This window comes from Seriola lalandi, unplaced genomic scaffold (assembly GCF_002814215.2).
Source record: "Seriola lalandi dorsalis isolate HSWRI2012SDOR001 ecotype SW California unplaced genomic scaffold, Sedor1 jcf7180002054885, whole genome shotgun sequence".
NCBI lineage: Eukaryota > Metazoa > Chordata > Actinopteri > Carangiformes > Carangidae > Seriola > Seriola lalandi.
Window position 1 is genome coordinate 2736610 of NW_019525437.1, and position 14178 is coordinate 2750787.

Here is a 14178-nt window from a genome sequence, read left to right on the forward strand (position 1 = left end):
GTGTGTGTGTGTGTGTGTTTGTGTGTTTGTGTGTGTGTGTGTGTGTGTGTGTGTGTGTGTGCGTGTGAGCGAGAGCCTGAGTGAGTATGAAGAGCTGCTGCCATGGCAACACCATCACCAACTGATGATACAAGCTATAGCCCAGAAGTCTCTGTGTGACGGTCTTTTCTTTTCTTTTCCCTCCCAGCAGCAGCTTGTTGACTGAGAGCAGAACATCATGTTACACTGCACCAATCATGTGTTGTATTATGTTACAGTATGTTATATTATCTTATGTTGTGATATACAGTATTATTATCACACATCCTCTGGATACATTAAGCTATAAATTCATAAAATATATGAAACTTCCATGGTAAAATTACATGTTGTTAAATTAAATGTCCATATTTTAAAAATTTCTAAGATGAATTCTATTTTTACGACATGTTGTGACCATATATGTTAATGATATGTATTTAATTTATATTTGCAAGTTTATTAAAACAACATACATATATAAATTCAATATGTCTTTATATGTTTTTCTACTGTATATAATATCAACATATATTAACAGGCTTTGGGATGGATATATATTTATGTAACATATCTCTACAAGATAAGCATATATACATAAGCATAGACTATGTTTGTATGGGTGAGACATATACAGTATGTCAGTACTTGAAATTGTTACAATTTCTAATACGTTTCAGAAATAATTTTTACATATTTTTATTACTTATGAACATGTAGTTCATATATGAAAATTCAATATATGTACATATATTAAATTTGCATATGGGATGTTATGGTGTAATATTTTATATTACCAGATGTTATTATACATTGAAGTATATAATACTACCTGCTCTATTGTGTTCCAGCATAACTAGAACAAAATATGTTACAATTTGTTATATTGTGGTACATTCAAGTACAATACAGTAAATTACATATGCTGAGTCAGACTATACTAAATTTTACTTTTCTTAGCGGTTTCTGTTTTTATTTTCATTTACATATTTTATCATCTACTGTCTTTGTATTGTCTATTTTCATTACTATTAATGATTGTACTATTAGATTTTTTTTTTTATTGTAAAGCACTTTGAGCTACATTCTCTTGTATGAAAAGTGCTCTATAGATAAAGTTTATTATTATCATTATAAATAAATTACCATGATATCAGGTTACAGTATATTATGTTATGATCAGTTATGTGATGGGCTGTAATCCTGCTGCACACTAGAAGCTTCCTGACCGAGACAGTAACTCTACGACAGTGGACTGATGGGATCTCGTCACGCTCGTCACTCCATTGGTTTCCTCTAGCATTTTGCTAACGAGTCATGCTCACTGTCTCCTGTGTCACAAATTCTCACCAGTTTACTCTGTAGTGAACGGCAAAGTGAGAAGTTATGAAGTGTTATCACCGACAGGTGCAGTGACCCCGTCCATCCTCACCCAGATCTGCAGCTTGATCCTCTTGTCGTTGCGATACACCGTCTTCACCTTGAAGTCGATGCCCACGGTGCTGACGAAGGAGTTGCTGAAGGAGTCGTCGGCGTAGCGGAACAGGAAGGACGTTTTCCCGACGCTGCTGTTACCGATAATCAGCAGCTTGAACATGTAGTCGAAGTTCTGGTCCGAGCCGTCCCGCTGGCCGAAACGCTGGTCTGCCTTCGCCATCTGGAGGTTTGGTTTGAAGAGAGAAGAAGAAGACAGTTAGTGGCACAGCCGTGCAGTGGCAGGGGGATATTCACTAACTGGCACTGAAAACAAAGGTTTGCAGGTTTTTCATAAAAGTATTGGACAAGTTCAACATTTGACCTGATGATAGTGCTAGACGAAAGGTCACCACTGTTAACACAAATCATCCTGATCAGAACATGAACGTCTGAACCGCATTTCATCTCAATCATGCAACAGTTGAGATGCTTCATCCTGAAAGTGGTTGAACCGACCGACTCAAACTGCAGAGAAATGACTTCAAATGCAGGTACAGTCATCTACTCTAGGTTACCCTGCACGCAAGGTTTTATGAGCTGTATCCGGGCACATACAGGCTGCCCTAACCATCTGATCGGTAGAGCTCGATGGGGCTGGAAATATTCAGATTTAGAGTTAATTAATAGCAACTAATGAAGCTTAAGTAAGTAGTGTAAGTTCAAATAAGAAGACTTCTCGTAATCAGCTCATCTCAGGTGTTTTCCGCAACCAGTCGGATTTCGCCATCATCTCAACCAGTTAATCATGTTGTCGCTGTCAAACTTTAAAATTGGTTCTTCCCTCTCTCCTGCTGTCAGCTTTCGTTTCAGTGCTTATTGCTGCGACCCTCCTCCCACCCAATCCACCTCCAGTCTTCAGATCCAGGACCAGCTCCAGCTCACCAGCGTCCACTTCAAATCCAGATCACCTGCATTCTCCTCTTCCCACCACCGCCGGGTCGGTCAAAATCACTGCAACTAATGCTCCTGACTTCCTGGTATGCTGCAAGCGTTATACTATTCACAACTTCATTATCAAAACACTTCTTATTTCAAGATGGAAATTTGTTGGTCGCCAAGTGTTCCTGCTCTTCACACAGCCTCACCCCCTGTTCACGTATGATGACATCATGACGCGATGGACTGACTCTCTGTGACTCTTAAGTCTTAAATTGTTCGTTCTCTTGTTTGTGTTTTGTAGTTACAAATATTAAGATCTATCTCTCTCAGTTATCTACCAGTGAAACTAAGTGTCATTTTCATGAGTTAGTGCCTTAACAACACAGAAATGAATGCAGTGTTTTATGTGAGGTAAAATAAAATGTATGTAAAAGCAGAAGTAGTCTATTTAAATTGTCTTTTTCCTGTTCGATGAACCATGTCCCTCAGTAACCACAAAATGTTAACAACCATGTGGGTTTTGTAATGACTCTCATGTCAAAGGCAGTTTGAGAAGATTCTGTGATTTCTTGCCGTGACAAACTATTTCGAAACCTGTAAAATAAACTGCAGAGAAATCTGCTCCTTCGTTCCTGACATTTCAGGAGTTTTCAGCCGACTGTGACGATGAGCTGCAGCCAAATACTTTCCAGCACAAACAAACCAACAAACCCACGGCGGCGCGTTAAACAAAGACACGGTGCAAACAAACATTTCCGGTTAGACTTCACCTGTCGAGTCAAATGAAGTCAAAAGAAAAGCTGGAGCTGCCTCCGGTTCGACGCTGCAGACAGGTGGAGGTCGGTGCGAAGGGTTAGTGTGTGAGGACCGGATGAATGTGAGCAGCAGATGAGTCAGAGCCGAAGATCCTGCTGGGTTCAATCTAGCGTGGATGGCAGCGACCGGGGGAGGAGAAAATGACTGCAAAATACATGTGAAATTATAATTCTAGCTGCGGGGAACGCTCAGCTGACACCCCTGATCTGTGGATGTGTGTGTTCTGTTATGGAGTGATTCACTTCAGACCAGTTGGTGGAAAATAACTGACTTTCCTCTGTGAGCCAAGAGTCATTTCTTAGCATTTTTCCACTGCACTCTAAAGGAATAAAGTCCGCTGCAGATCTGTCACTCCAGAGCTGCTGCTTCCTATTCGAGACTTGTCATGTTATCTATTGTTGATGAGACAGAAGAGCCTGTGTCTCCATATTAATAAGCTTAACCATGGTTTGATTTTTTTTTGAACACACTCACAATAGAAACTGTCACAACACTGACAAGAAGTAGCAGCTTATTGACTAAAATCTCCAGATTTTTGAGAGAAAGCACACATTGTGAAGAAGCTGAAGAACCCCGTAAGCAAATGTAATATATGTACATATATTGAATCTTCATATATGAAATATAGCCACATATAAAATAAAAACATATATGTAATAAATATATATGAAACCTATTAGAAATCACAACAATTTCATATATTGACATATATGTCTACCCCATACAAATATGTATATTTATGTAAACATATATATCAATATATATCCATCCCAAAGACTGTCAGTATGTTGATAATATAAACAGTTGGGCCCAAAAGTCTGAGACCACTTTCCCACAACATGAAGATAGACGATGTTTAAAATCAATGAGAAATTAATAAGAAAAACATAGAATTTTTTTATGAATGTTGTATTAATAAGCTTACATATATAAATTAATATATCATTAACATATATGGTCGCATCATGTCATGCCATATAAAAATTCATAGATATTTCAATACATGTACATAAAATAAAATTTTACTACAGATACTTTATACATGTTATAAACTTATATCTTCATATATCCAGAGGATGTATATATGTGAATATAATATATCCTCTTATAGGTGACATATACTGTATAGCAACTTCACCCTTGATATAGCATCATATGTGTCATATATTAGATTTCTGTATGGGCCCACAGGGACACTGTGCAATGTCAGTTTCACTTATAACTGTGAACTCATAGAGAATGATCAAATCTCTCTGGAGGTTTTGAGCCTCTTTTAGCCAAACACTGAGATAAAGGAGAGGGAATAATCTGCATTAAGCAAATACAGGCAGATAAAACAGCTCCAGGGACATCTGAAAAAAAAGAAAAGAATAACTCCTCCTTGCAAAGGTTGGGGAAAATTTCAAAATTGGCTTTTAAAAGTTGCAATTTGGTTCATGCCATCAACGCACACCTCTCATTTGCTAGTAGTACAAAATTATAATACCTGGCAAAATATTACATTAGTACATGATGTATACTTTATATAAATATAACAGGTTGATGTTCAGGTGGTGCAATGTAGCAACACAACGCAGAGGAAGCAGCCACGCTTTTGGTTTATGAACTGATGAGGTCAACTTGATTTAGTCAAGGGGTCACAGCTGCCACAGGGGTCTGTTGATCAATTAATCATTTGGTCTATGACGTGCCAGAAAATAGTGAAAACTGTCCTGTTCTAAAAGGATTAATAGGTTATTAAAATATTTGAAGATTAATTACCTGCCAATCAATGAATTAAAAATCTTAAAAATAATTGGTTGAGTCGTTTTATATCATAAAATATCTTCAGCCTAGCGCTGTGTTCTTGTCATACTGGAGTTAGTGTCATCACCAGTTGGTAACTCGTTGGCCTACATACAGTTCAGATTCCTTCAGAAAGCTCTGATATATCAGACTCCGTGCTAAATAATACAGAAGTGCCTGAAAAGCATATAAACATGGAAGCCTTATCAGCCTTACATCAGCTGAAGTCTGTGATGGGGAGGTTTATTACAAATGAACCTTATAATCAATAATCATGTTCAAAAGTCTTTGTGACTCAGCCAATGAATCTGCTGCTGCAAATGTCAGTTCACAGTCTGAGGTTACAGGAACACACACACACACACACACACACCTCGTCATGTATTTACACCATGTGGGTTATTCACATTAAAGCTCAGAGAAATCAAACCATTCAAGCAAAGGCCTGACGCAGTTATCTCTGTGAACCTATAGACTGGATAATAAGGCAAATAGAGGGAACAGAATATGGGAATACATGAAGCAAAGCGAAGGGTCACACGGTTTAAATCATTATCACACATTATATATTCATATGGATAATTTACGATATTGATATTCATCACAATCTGAAACCATCTCAAACCATCAATCTGGATTAAGACATTTGGTAACAATGACGTGGGATGATCATCAATCCCAATAATATAATCTATATATAAAAAATAACACTGACTAATCCTGCAGAACCACAGGCGTCACATTAAAGCCTCTGAGAGTTCCCGATGTTATAAAGAGAAGGATAGAGATGAAGATATGATCACTCCGGCTGAAATGTCTGAACAACTATTCAATGGATTGGCATGATATTTTGTGCAGATATTCATGGTCCCCAGAGAATGAATCCTCTGATTTTTAACTCTAGTGCCATCATAAGGTTAACATCTGTGGTTTTCAGTGAAATATCTCAACTATTAGTGGATGGATTGTCATGAAATCAGGCGCTGACATTCAGGTTTCGCAGCTGAAACATCTTACTGATTTTTCCTACAGCGCCACCATGAGGTCAGATTTTTAATTTTGTCCAAATAAACTTTACAGTCATTCAAGAACAGAACAGAACAGAACAGAACCAGACTGAGTTTACTGTGAGCTCGCAGTGCAAAATAAAAACACTGTGAAAAAAACATACAAAACCAAACACATTAGCATGTTAGCTTTATCCACACAGGTCGACCCCTAGCAGTGTCTCCTGAAATAGCACCCTTACAGCAGCAGGTGGACCAGACCTCAGTTGTCATGGTTACACTAATAAACTGTCCTGACAGCGGCATACCTACCTTCATCGCTATGGTTACTATAATAGCGGTCATGGCTTAGTTAGGCTTAGGAAAAGATTGTGATTTGGGTTAAAAGGAGTACTTCCTCAACATTAGATGATCTTTGTTGTCATGGTTACAACATAAACTGCTGGTTTCACACAGGAATTGAACACCTCTCTCCTGTGTCATATTCATCCATCCACCACAACCTCCTCCTGACATGGACTTTGTCTCTCTTTATACTACGTCACCGCACTTTCCTCTTTGCTCCTGTCATAATTACTACGACCACTAGATGTCACCTAGCAACAAAACGTAACTATGGGTCATAATAACCTGCTGCACAGACGATCTATGGGCTCATTTTTTACAGGAGGGCAGCCTCCTTTAACATTGTGAGCATGTTAGCAAGCTAACATTTAGCTCAAAGTTCAGCTGTGTCTTAAGTAGCTGCGGCTTCAATGAGATGCTAACATGGCAACAGACTATTGTTAATAGCAGCTTGCTCAAAATAATTAATAACCCTCTGAGGTCTAAGGGTATTTTCTCGATTTCTACATTATTTCTTAAGGGACTTGCATATAAGATAATACCAAGTGTTTTATATCACAATTTTCAGAGCAATTTCAGCTCTTTCTATAATGAGGCTCCTGTTTGACCCTTTGCGCAAAGAGATAATTTGGCCCAAATCCTGAAAAATAGATGACATGCGTTTACTGATGCGGACTAATTGTTTTGGGTATACCACAGTCTTAGGTTCATAAAAAAAAAGTGCAATGTGTGAGTAAAATAGTAGATAAATGTATAACAAATGCCTAAAATGAAAAGTGTTGTCTGTCACTACTTTAACCTAATTTTAGAGGCCTGTTTAGAGGCCTTCTAGCTCCGCCTATGACTCACATACAATCCCAAGAATATGAACCAGAAAGTTGAGAGTCAACAGATTCTAACAACATCTAAACCATATTTCTACGCTTAACTATTGCAAAGATATTAATAGGAACATCCATCGACCTCAGAGGGTTTTAACCCTGGAGATCAGAAATGTACAGAACAAAAACATGGAGGGATCATTTAATAAACACTAACACTGATAGTCCAACAGCTACGGTGAAAATAACTGTTAGTCCACCTTAACCTCAGGTACAGCCCTCATGAACACTTCTGAGAGCCAAACACAGAGTATATAACCAAACCACATGAAACCACAGCCTAATACTGACTAACACCATTAACATTATTACACATATGTAAACTCTCATAAGAGCAAATACACTGACACTGTGAGAACATAGGGACATTACAGGAATACACAGCCATCCACAACAGTGCAACACACTATACATTCCCATAGGGAGATGAAACAGTATAGACATACTATATAGCAGATTAAGATGAATCATGAGGCTGAGAGAGGCTCAACTCCCTACAGAGCCACAGAGGCTGCACCTGTGAGATTATTATGGGCTATTACAGGAACATTGTGTTTTATTGGGTTTTATGATTCAAAATAAACATATAGACGCTTATAAATCAGAAAAGGCTCCATAATCATTGTTAACATATAAGAGAGTAGGTGCAGAAAATTAACAACCAATCAAGCCAATAGATGGAGATCAGCACCAAATGAGCGCTGCAGGTGTCTGACATATGATAAGAAATACTGTTGGGATATTAGAGACAGACCCTTCATTTATAAGATGATTTTAAGAAGATAGAGCGGCTCCACTGTCGCAACGGCTCAGGTGTGATCGACGTTTCTGGATTCAGATCTGTCTGTCCGAATGTGTGTGTGTGTGTGTGTGTGTGTGTGTGTGTGTGTGTGTGTGTGTGTGTGTGTGTGTGTGTTTCTTAAACCGCTGTTAAACTGTATTGTAGTGTCATCTGTGTGTCTGTGTGTTACCTCTGCAGGGCGGATCTGATGCTCTCTCTCTGCTCTGCACCTGATGGAAACAACTCGATCGGTGTCCGGGCTCCCAAATAATAATAATTATAATAATAATGATAACAATGAAAATATTAAAAATAATGACTTCCCAAATTTTATCCTCAAATGCAACAGTTACGCTTCCGATCTTATCCACCGCCCGTCTGCTCAGGGAATCAGGAAACACCGCTGCGTCGTTCGCAGTGAGCGGAGCGGAAATTTTCCTCAGAAACGAGGTGAAACTGCCTGTGAAGCGTCTCTTTTCCGCGGTGCCGCACGCAGCTTTTCTGTTTACGCACGGCTTTACGCAGACATCCTGCAAGGTGGAGCGAGGCAAAGCGATGGAAATATTTGCAAAGGCGTCCGCTGTCCGTTACCTCCCTCCCCCTAAAAATAACCACCAGCGGCTTCTCCGTGAATGAACAGCGTTTTATTTTTTCTCGTGTCTGCAGGCTGTTTGCAGTCGGCGCCTCCTCCGCCCTATCACACGGCTGATCTGTGCAGACGCGCAGCGGCAGGAGCGGCAGGAGCGGCAGGCAGCTGCTGGCTATGACTCATAACTGAGGCGGTGAGGTGTGTAATTGGTTCAGCATCGATAAGAGAGACGTCTCCCTGAGAAAAGAGGGAAAAGCTGCCCGTCTGAGCTGCAACCACACACACACACTTCCCCCTCCATGGTCCTCTGTCCCCTCTCAACAACCTAGCCTCACACACACACACACACACACACACACACACACACACACACACACACACACACACGTGTTTTCTGCCTGTGCAGAGTCATTTCAGTCAGCACCCTGACCATGTTTAGCAGCTGTTTGTCCACAGCATCATTCTGATATTTTAATGTTTCAGCATCAGTGGTTATAGTCAGCTCACTGTGGGTGATAATTACCTTTCCACAGCTTTAATCATTGATTATAATATAATAATAATAATAATAATAATAATAATAATAATGGCCAGAAGTGTTTTTACAGAACATTATGATGTCACAGTCAAGTTGACCTTTGACCTTTTGCAAATTAGTGTCATCACTTCATTTTATCCTTATAATCATTTGAGTTAAATTGTGTTATAAATAGTGTATGAATTCGTCAGTGTTTTGTGAGGTCACAGTGTACCAGATGTAGTGAAAATTCCCTCTGGGTGTCCATGATATGTTGCATTCACAAGAACATGAGATCACCATGACCTTAAACTTTGACCTTTGACCACCAACATCTAATCAATTAATCCTTGAGTCCAAGGGGACATTTGTGCCATATTTGAATAAGTTACTTCAAGGTGTTACCGAGACATCGCGTTCACAAGGCCAAAACCATGTTTTATGTGTCACTGTGACCTTTGACATTTGACCACTAAAATCTAATCAACTTACTCTTGAATCCTAATGACTGTTTGTGCCAAATTTGAAGACATTTCGTTGAGGTGTTACTGAGATAAACATGTCAGTTGGCAGAAATGTGTTTGTTTTTAATTCTAGGATTTGATTTTTGATTTCCTTGTGGGTTGATTATTTTGAGTGCGTTATTTGTTTATGTTGCATGATTTAGTTATTGCATGAGTTGTTTTGGTAACCCTTTATTGATATTGTGCTGTGTGTGTTTTTTATGGATGTGTGTTTTTTATGACGTTTCTGCCATTGAGCACCTGGACTGAGACAGCGGAAGTGGGTCAAATCAGCTCAAAGACTTTGCACCTGGGTAATTGGACAATTCTGCTCTCAGCCAATCCGAAGGAGAGTGCCTCCATGGACAATGGGTTTGGCATGAGAGCAGATGAACAGCTATTTTTTTTTTTTTTTACAGGTGGAGTTTGGGTCAGGACGAGGTCGGGACACAACAACACAGCGGAGAAGATCAGCCGCTGGGAACAGAGAGAGAGAGAGAACAGCCGTGCAGACCAGATCGCTCGACCCAGGGAGGAAGCCGTCAGTGCCGTGCGCGCAGCGACTGCAGTGGAGGAGAGTAAAATCTCCTCCTTCGCGGTGAGTAAGAGAACGAACAGGCGCTGTGAACGGCACGAACAAGGACCGTGTGTTAATTGTGGGTGGAGAACAGGTTATCTGGCCGCTCTTGTCCCCCGCAGGGCCCGTGGAGGAGGAAGCGGTGTGACAGGCGTGGCTACTCCTGTTCCCCCTACATCTCTCTCTGTGTTGTGTACATCGTTTTAACTTGATTCATTTTGAACCGTGGTTATTTGTGGCACCACAGTAATTGGTTTATTCCTTGACTGGCTATTTGTTTCTTCCGGTTTTTAATTATTTATTAAAAACTGTGCCAGAACACCCTCCGCTCTGTGTTTTTGATGACGTTGCTCTTTAAACTTTGTACTGAATCTTTTGAGCTGTTTTTAGTTATTTGAGAGGACCCTTAACTCTTTTAAAACAATAGGGTGGCGTTGTCAGTTTTATTGAAACTTATTGCACTTTATTTTTAAATTAAGTTATAAAGGGCCACAAACAGTTAGACCCTTATTAAACACCATACACCTAATATTACTCTGTAATTACAAACTGCACATTATTCCCTTTTAGATAAAAATTATACTTAGACCCTATTACTCAAATATACTGTCAGACACCATTTTACAAGATCATAGTCGAATTAGAAATCACATACAATGACAAATCAGATTCAAAATGTATTATCAGCTTCACATGGGTAAAATATGACAGGAAATGATCTTCATGGTTTTGAAACTTTCACAGGAAATGCTGCTTAAACTACATCATATACACTTAGTTTAGTCCACTGGATCCTAACCTGGGGGGTCTGGTCCCTCCAAAGGGCCACCAGATAAACTGAGAGGTTGTCACATGATGCACAGGAGATGAGAGCTCTACTCTTGTACAGTTGTAGCACCATCTCATGGACAACATGTAGCACATTTTCACTAAAATATACTGTACTATGCATTTTAAATATACTGAATGTTAAACTAATATACTGAAATAGCTATATTCACAACTGAGGTAAAATCTGTGTGTGAACCAGCTGTTACTGAAGTAGGATTGTTATAAAAATGGAACCTGGAGGAAATAAAGTTTTTTTTTTAAAAATGGTCTGAAGGGCCCTGGGAGTAGTGGTGTTGGAGTAGCAGCTGTAGCCAGGCCCAGGTTTAGGATAGACAGGAGACTTTGAGGATAGATAGGACACCTAGGTGGGGGAGCCTTTGTTACTCTGGTCCCAGCTCTCTGCAGGTCGTTCACTAAGCCCCCCCCCGTGTGGTTCTGGGATTTTTGCTCATCGTTCTTGTGATCATTTTGACCCCACGGGGTGAGATCTTGCGTGGAGCCCCAGATCGAGGGAGATTATCAGTGGTCTTGTATGTCTTCCACTTTCTAATAATTGCTCCCACAGTTGATTTCTTCACACCAAGCTGCTTACCTGTTGCAGATTCAGTCTTCCCAGCCTGGTGCAGGTCTACAATTTTGTTTCTGGTGTCCTTTGACAGCTCCTTGGTCTTGGCCATAGTGGAGTTTGGAGTGTGACTGTTTGAGGTTGTGGACAGGTGTGTTTTATACTGATAACGAGTTCAAACAGGTGGCATTAATACAGGTCACGAGTGGAGGACAGAGGAGCCTCTTAAAGAAGAAGTTACAGGTCTGTGAGAGCCAGAAATCTTGCTTGTTTGTAGGTGACCAAATACTTATTTTACCGAGGAATTTACCAATTAATTCATTAAAAATCCTACAATGTGATTTCCTGGATTCTTTCCCTCCATTCTGTCTCTCATAGTTGAAGTGTACCTATGATGAAAATTACAGGTCTCATCTTTTTAAGTGGGAGAACTTGCACAATTGGTGGCTGACTAAATACTTTTTTTCCCCACTGTATATATGATGATGCTCTCTGTCTCCAGTTCAGATCGGGATCTGATCTCACTTTTGTTCTTGTCAACGAGTAAATTCTATTGCATTGGACTCTGATTATCTCCAGTGACTTTTTAAAAATCTTTTTTGACCTTAGTAAAAGTGTCCGTTTTTGTTGAAAGTTAAGAGGTCTAGACTTTTTTTCTCCAACAAACGGGGAGCGATGACAGGAGCAGTGTGTGGTATGTGTGTGTCTGAGGCCAGGAGACAACATGAACCATGGAGAGCTGTGTTTCTTTGTTTGGGCCCTTCAGATCTAATTGTTATAACATGCATAATATTTAGACAGCAGTGTTCTCCTAACCTTGTGTCGACATGTTCCAGCACCTTTCAGAAGAAGTGGACACGACTGTGAACCAGACCTTATCACCTTCACTGAGATACTTTAGCTACAGGAAGTCATTTCATTGTGATACATTTTTTCTTATAATAATATTGCACTTTAAACTTTTAAGCTGTTGAACGCAGGGCAGATTTTTAACAGCACACTCTCCTCCAGTAAACGAAGGGTTATCATTCTCACACTCAAAAATGTAGTCATTAAGGTTTATGATCAGAGAACAGACTCAGAGGGACGATGGGTAGCTCTGCATAAAGACATAATGGGGAGAAGATGTTCAATGGTAAACATATATCCCCCTAATACAGACTCTCCTGAATTCTTTAATGCTATAATCAAAACTATACAGAATATAAGTAAGACACAATGTATTAGATAGATCAGGCAGATGGCGGACCTTGCATCATTTGAAATTCCCAGAAACCATGTCCCCCTCACACTATATTCTAGAATGTATTACTTTTTGATATCAAAACAGTTAGTGAGTATCAAAAGCAGGATGCGATTATAACATTAATTCATAAGGGTAAAGAACCGCCACTGTAGATAAAGAGACTTGTTCAAGTTACAAATCAGTCTCTTTGATTAAATACAATTTTTAGCAGCAAGATTAAAGGGTTACCTACAGAGTCGAGTGTGAAATAAGAATGAAAGGCAGGATGAGTCAAGATAATTGTGTTAGATCACAACACAAGTTTCTCTTCAGTCATTGAGTCATCACTGCAGGGGGCGTGGCCGTGAGAGAGCCGGTCAATGGAAAATACAGTGTGCTATAAAACAGCTGACAGAACGGGGCGGTCAGGACGCAGGAGAGGTGTCGGTCGGAGCTGCTGTTTTAATCTCAGCCAGTGTTAACGGAAACTTTTTTTAATTATTTAACGACGTCCCTTATCATCGTGTTCAAGTTCATCATGGATTTGATCGGAGTTTGTGTCGCGGACCTGCTCTTCCTGCTCGGTAGGTTCATACTCATTTCACAGCGCGCGATCGTTTTTCTTTTTACCGTTACAAGTTCAGGTGTTCTGAAGTACAGTCGCCTTTATTGTATGATAATTAGGGGGAATACCGCACAGAGACAGCCAGTCGGTCTGATGTGTTGTCATACTGGAGGAATTTGAAATGTTCTGCTGGACAAAAAAACCCCAAACAAAAAAACAAAAAACCCCCAAACAAACACACCTTAAAGAACAGGTAAGACCTGGGGGGGGGGGGATTCCGCCGAATGTCTCCATGTGTTGAGTCTGGGCTGTGATGTGAACCAGGAAGCAGGGTGTCCGTTAGGTGGGACAGTAGCAGAATGTGCTCAGATTATCTCTCTGTTGCAAGTGTCTTTGAATAAAGGTGTCTGTAAGAATGTCACTGGCACGAAGGAGTATTAGGGCCATAGATGAGAAAAAAATGAGAGGAGGAAGATTTTTTTTTTTTCATCATGCACTTCTGAGTCAGAAGAGGGAGATTTTTATTTTAATATTGCCTTTCGAGAATGAAGTCGAAATGTCGAGGATAAACTTGACACTTGGAGATTAAAGTTGCTTTTGAGACGATGTCAAGAGGCAGTGACTGCTTCTACAGAACTGTCAGCGTTGGGACTTTGAAGAGAGAAAACTGCGTCTGTTCAGAAGGAAAAACCACAACAAGTTTGGGAGATTCGTTCAAACGGAAGTAGAGGGTAATGGAAAAATGCAAAGGATATCGTTGGTTACACCTGCGTGCAATTCAGAGGGGATATTTTGTATCACAAGACACAATAAGACAA

The 14178-nt window shown here is 39.9% G+C and overlaps 2 protein-coding genes across 2 annotated transcripts in view; one reads left to right on the forward strand and one right to left on the reverse strand.

Annotated features, from left to right (window-relative positions):
- Positions 1-8714, reverse strand: part of rab3b (RAB3B, member RAS oncogene family) — a 21021-nt gene extending 12307 nt beyond the window's left edge. Inside the window, exons 1-2 of the mRNA XM_023428959.2 lie at positions 8179-8714; positions 1451-1675 (exon numbers count right to left, since the gene is read on the reverse strand). Coding sequence (XP_023284727.1) covers positions 1451-1675 — 225 coding nt within the window. The 5' untranslated portion in view covers positions 8179-8714. The remainder of the gene's footprint in view (positions 1-1450; positions 1676-8178) is intronic.
- Positions 8715-13224: 4510 nt separating this feature from the next.
- LOC147817825 (uncharacterized) overlaps positions 13225-14178 on the forward strand; it is an 11652-nt gene continuing 10698 nt past the window's right edge. Inside the window, exon 1 of the mRNA XM_087180049.1 lies at positions 13225-13379. Coding sequence (XP_087036175.1) covers positions 13334-13379 — 46 coding nt within the window. The 5' untranslated portion in view covers positions 13225-13333. The remainder of the gene's footprint in view (positions 13380-14178) is intronic.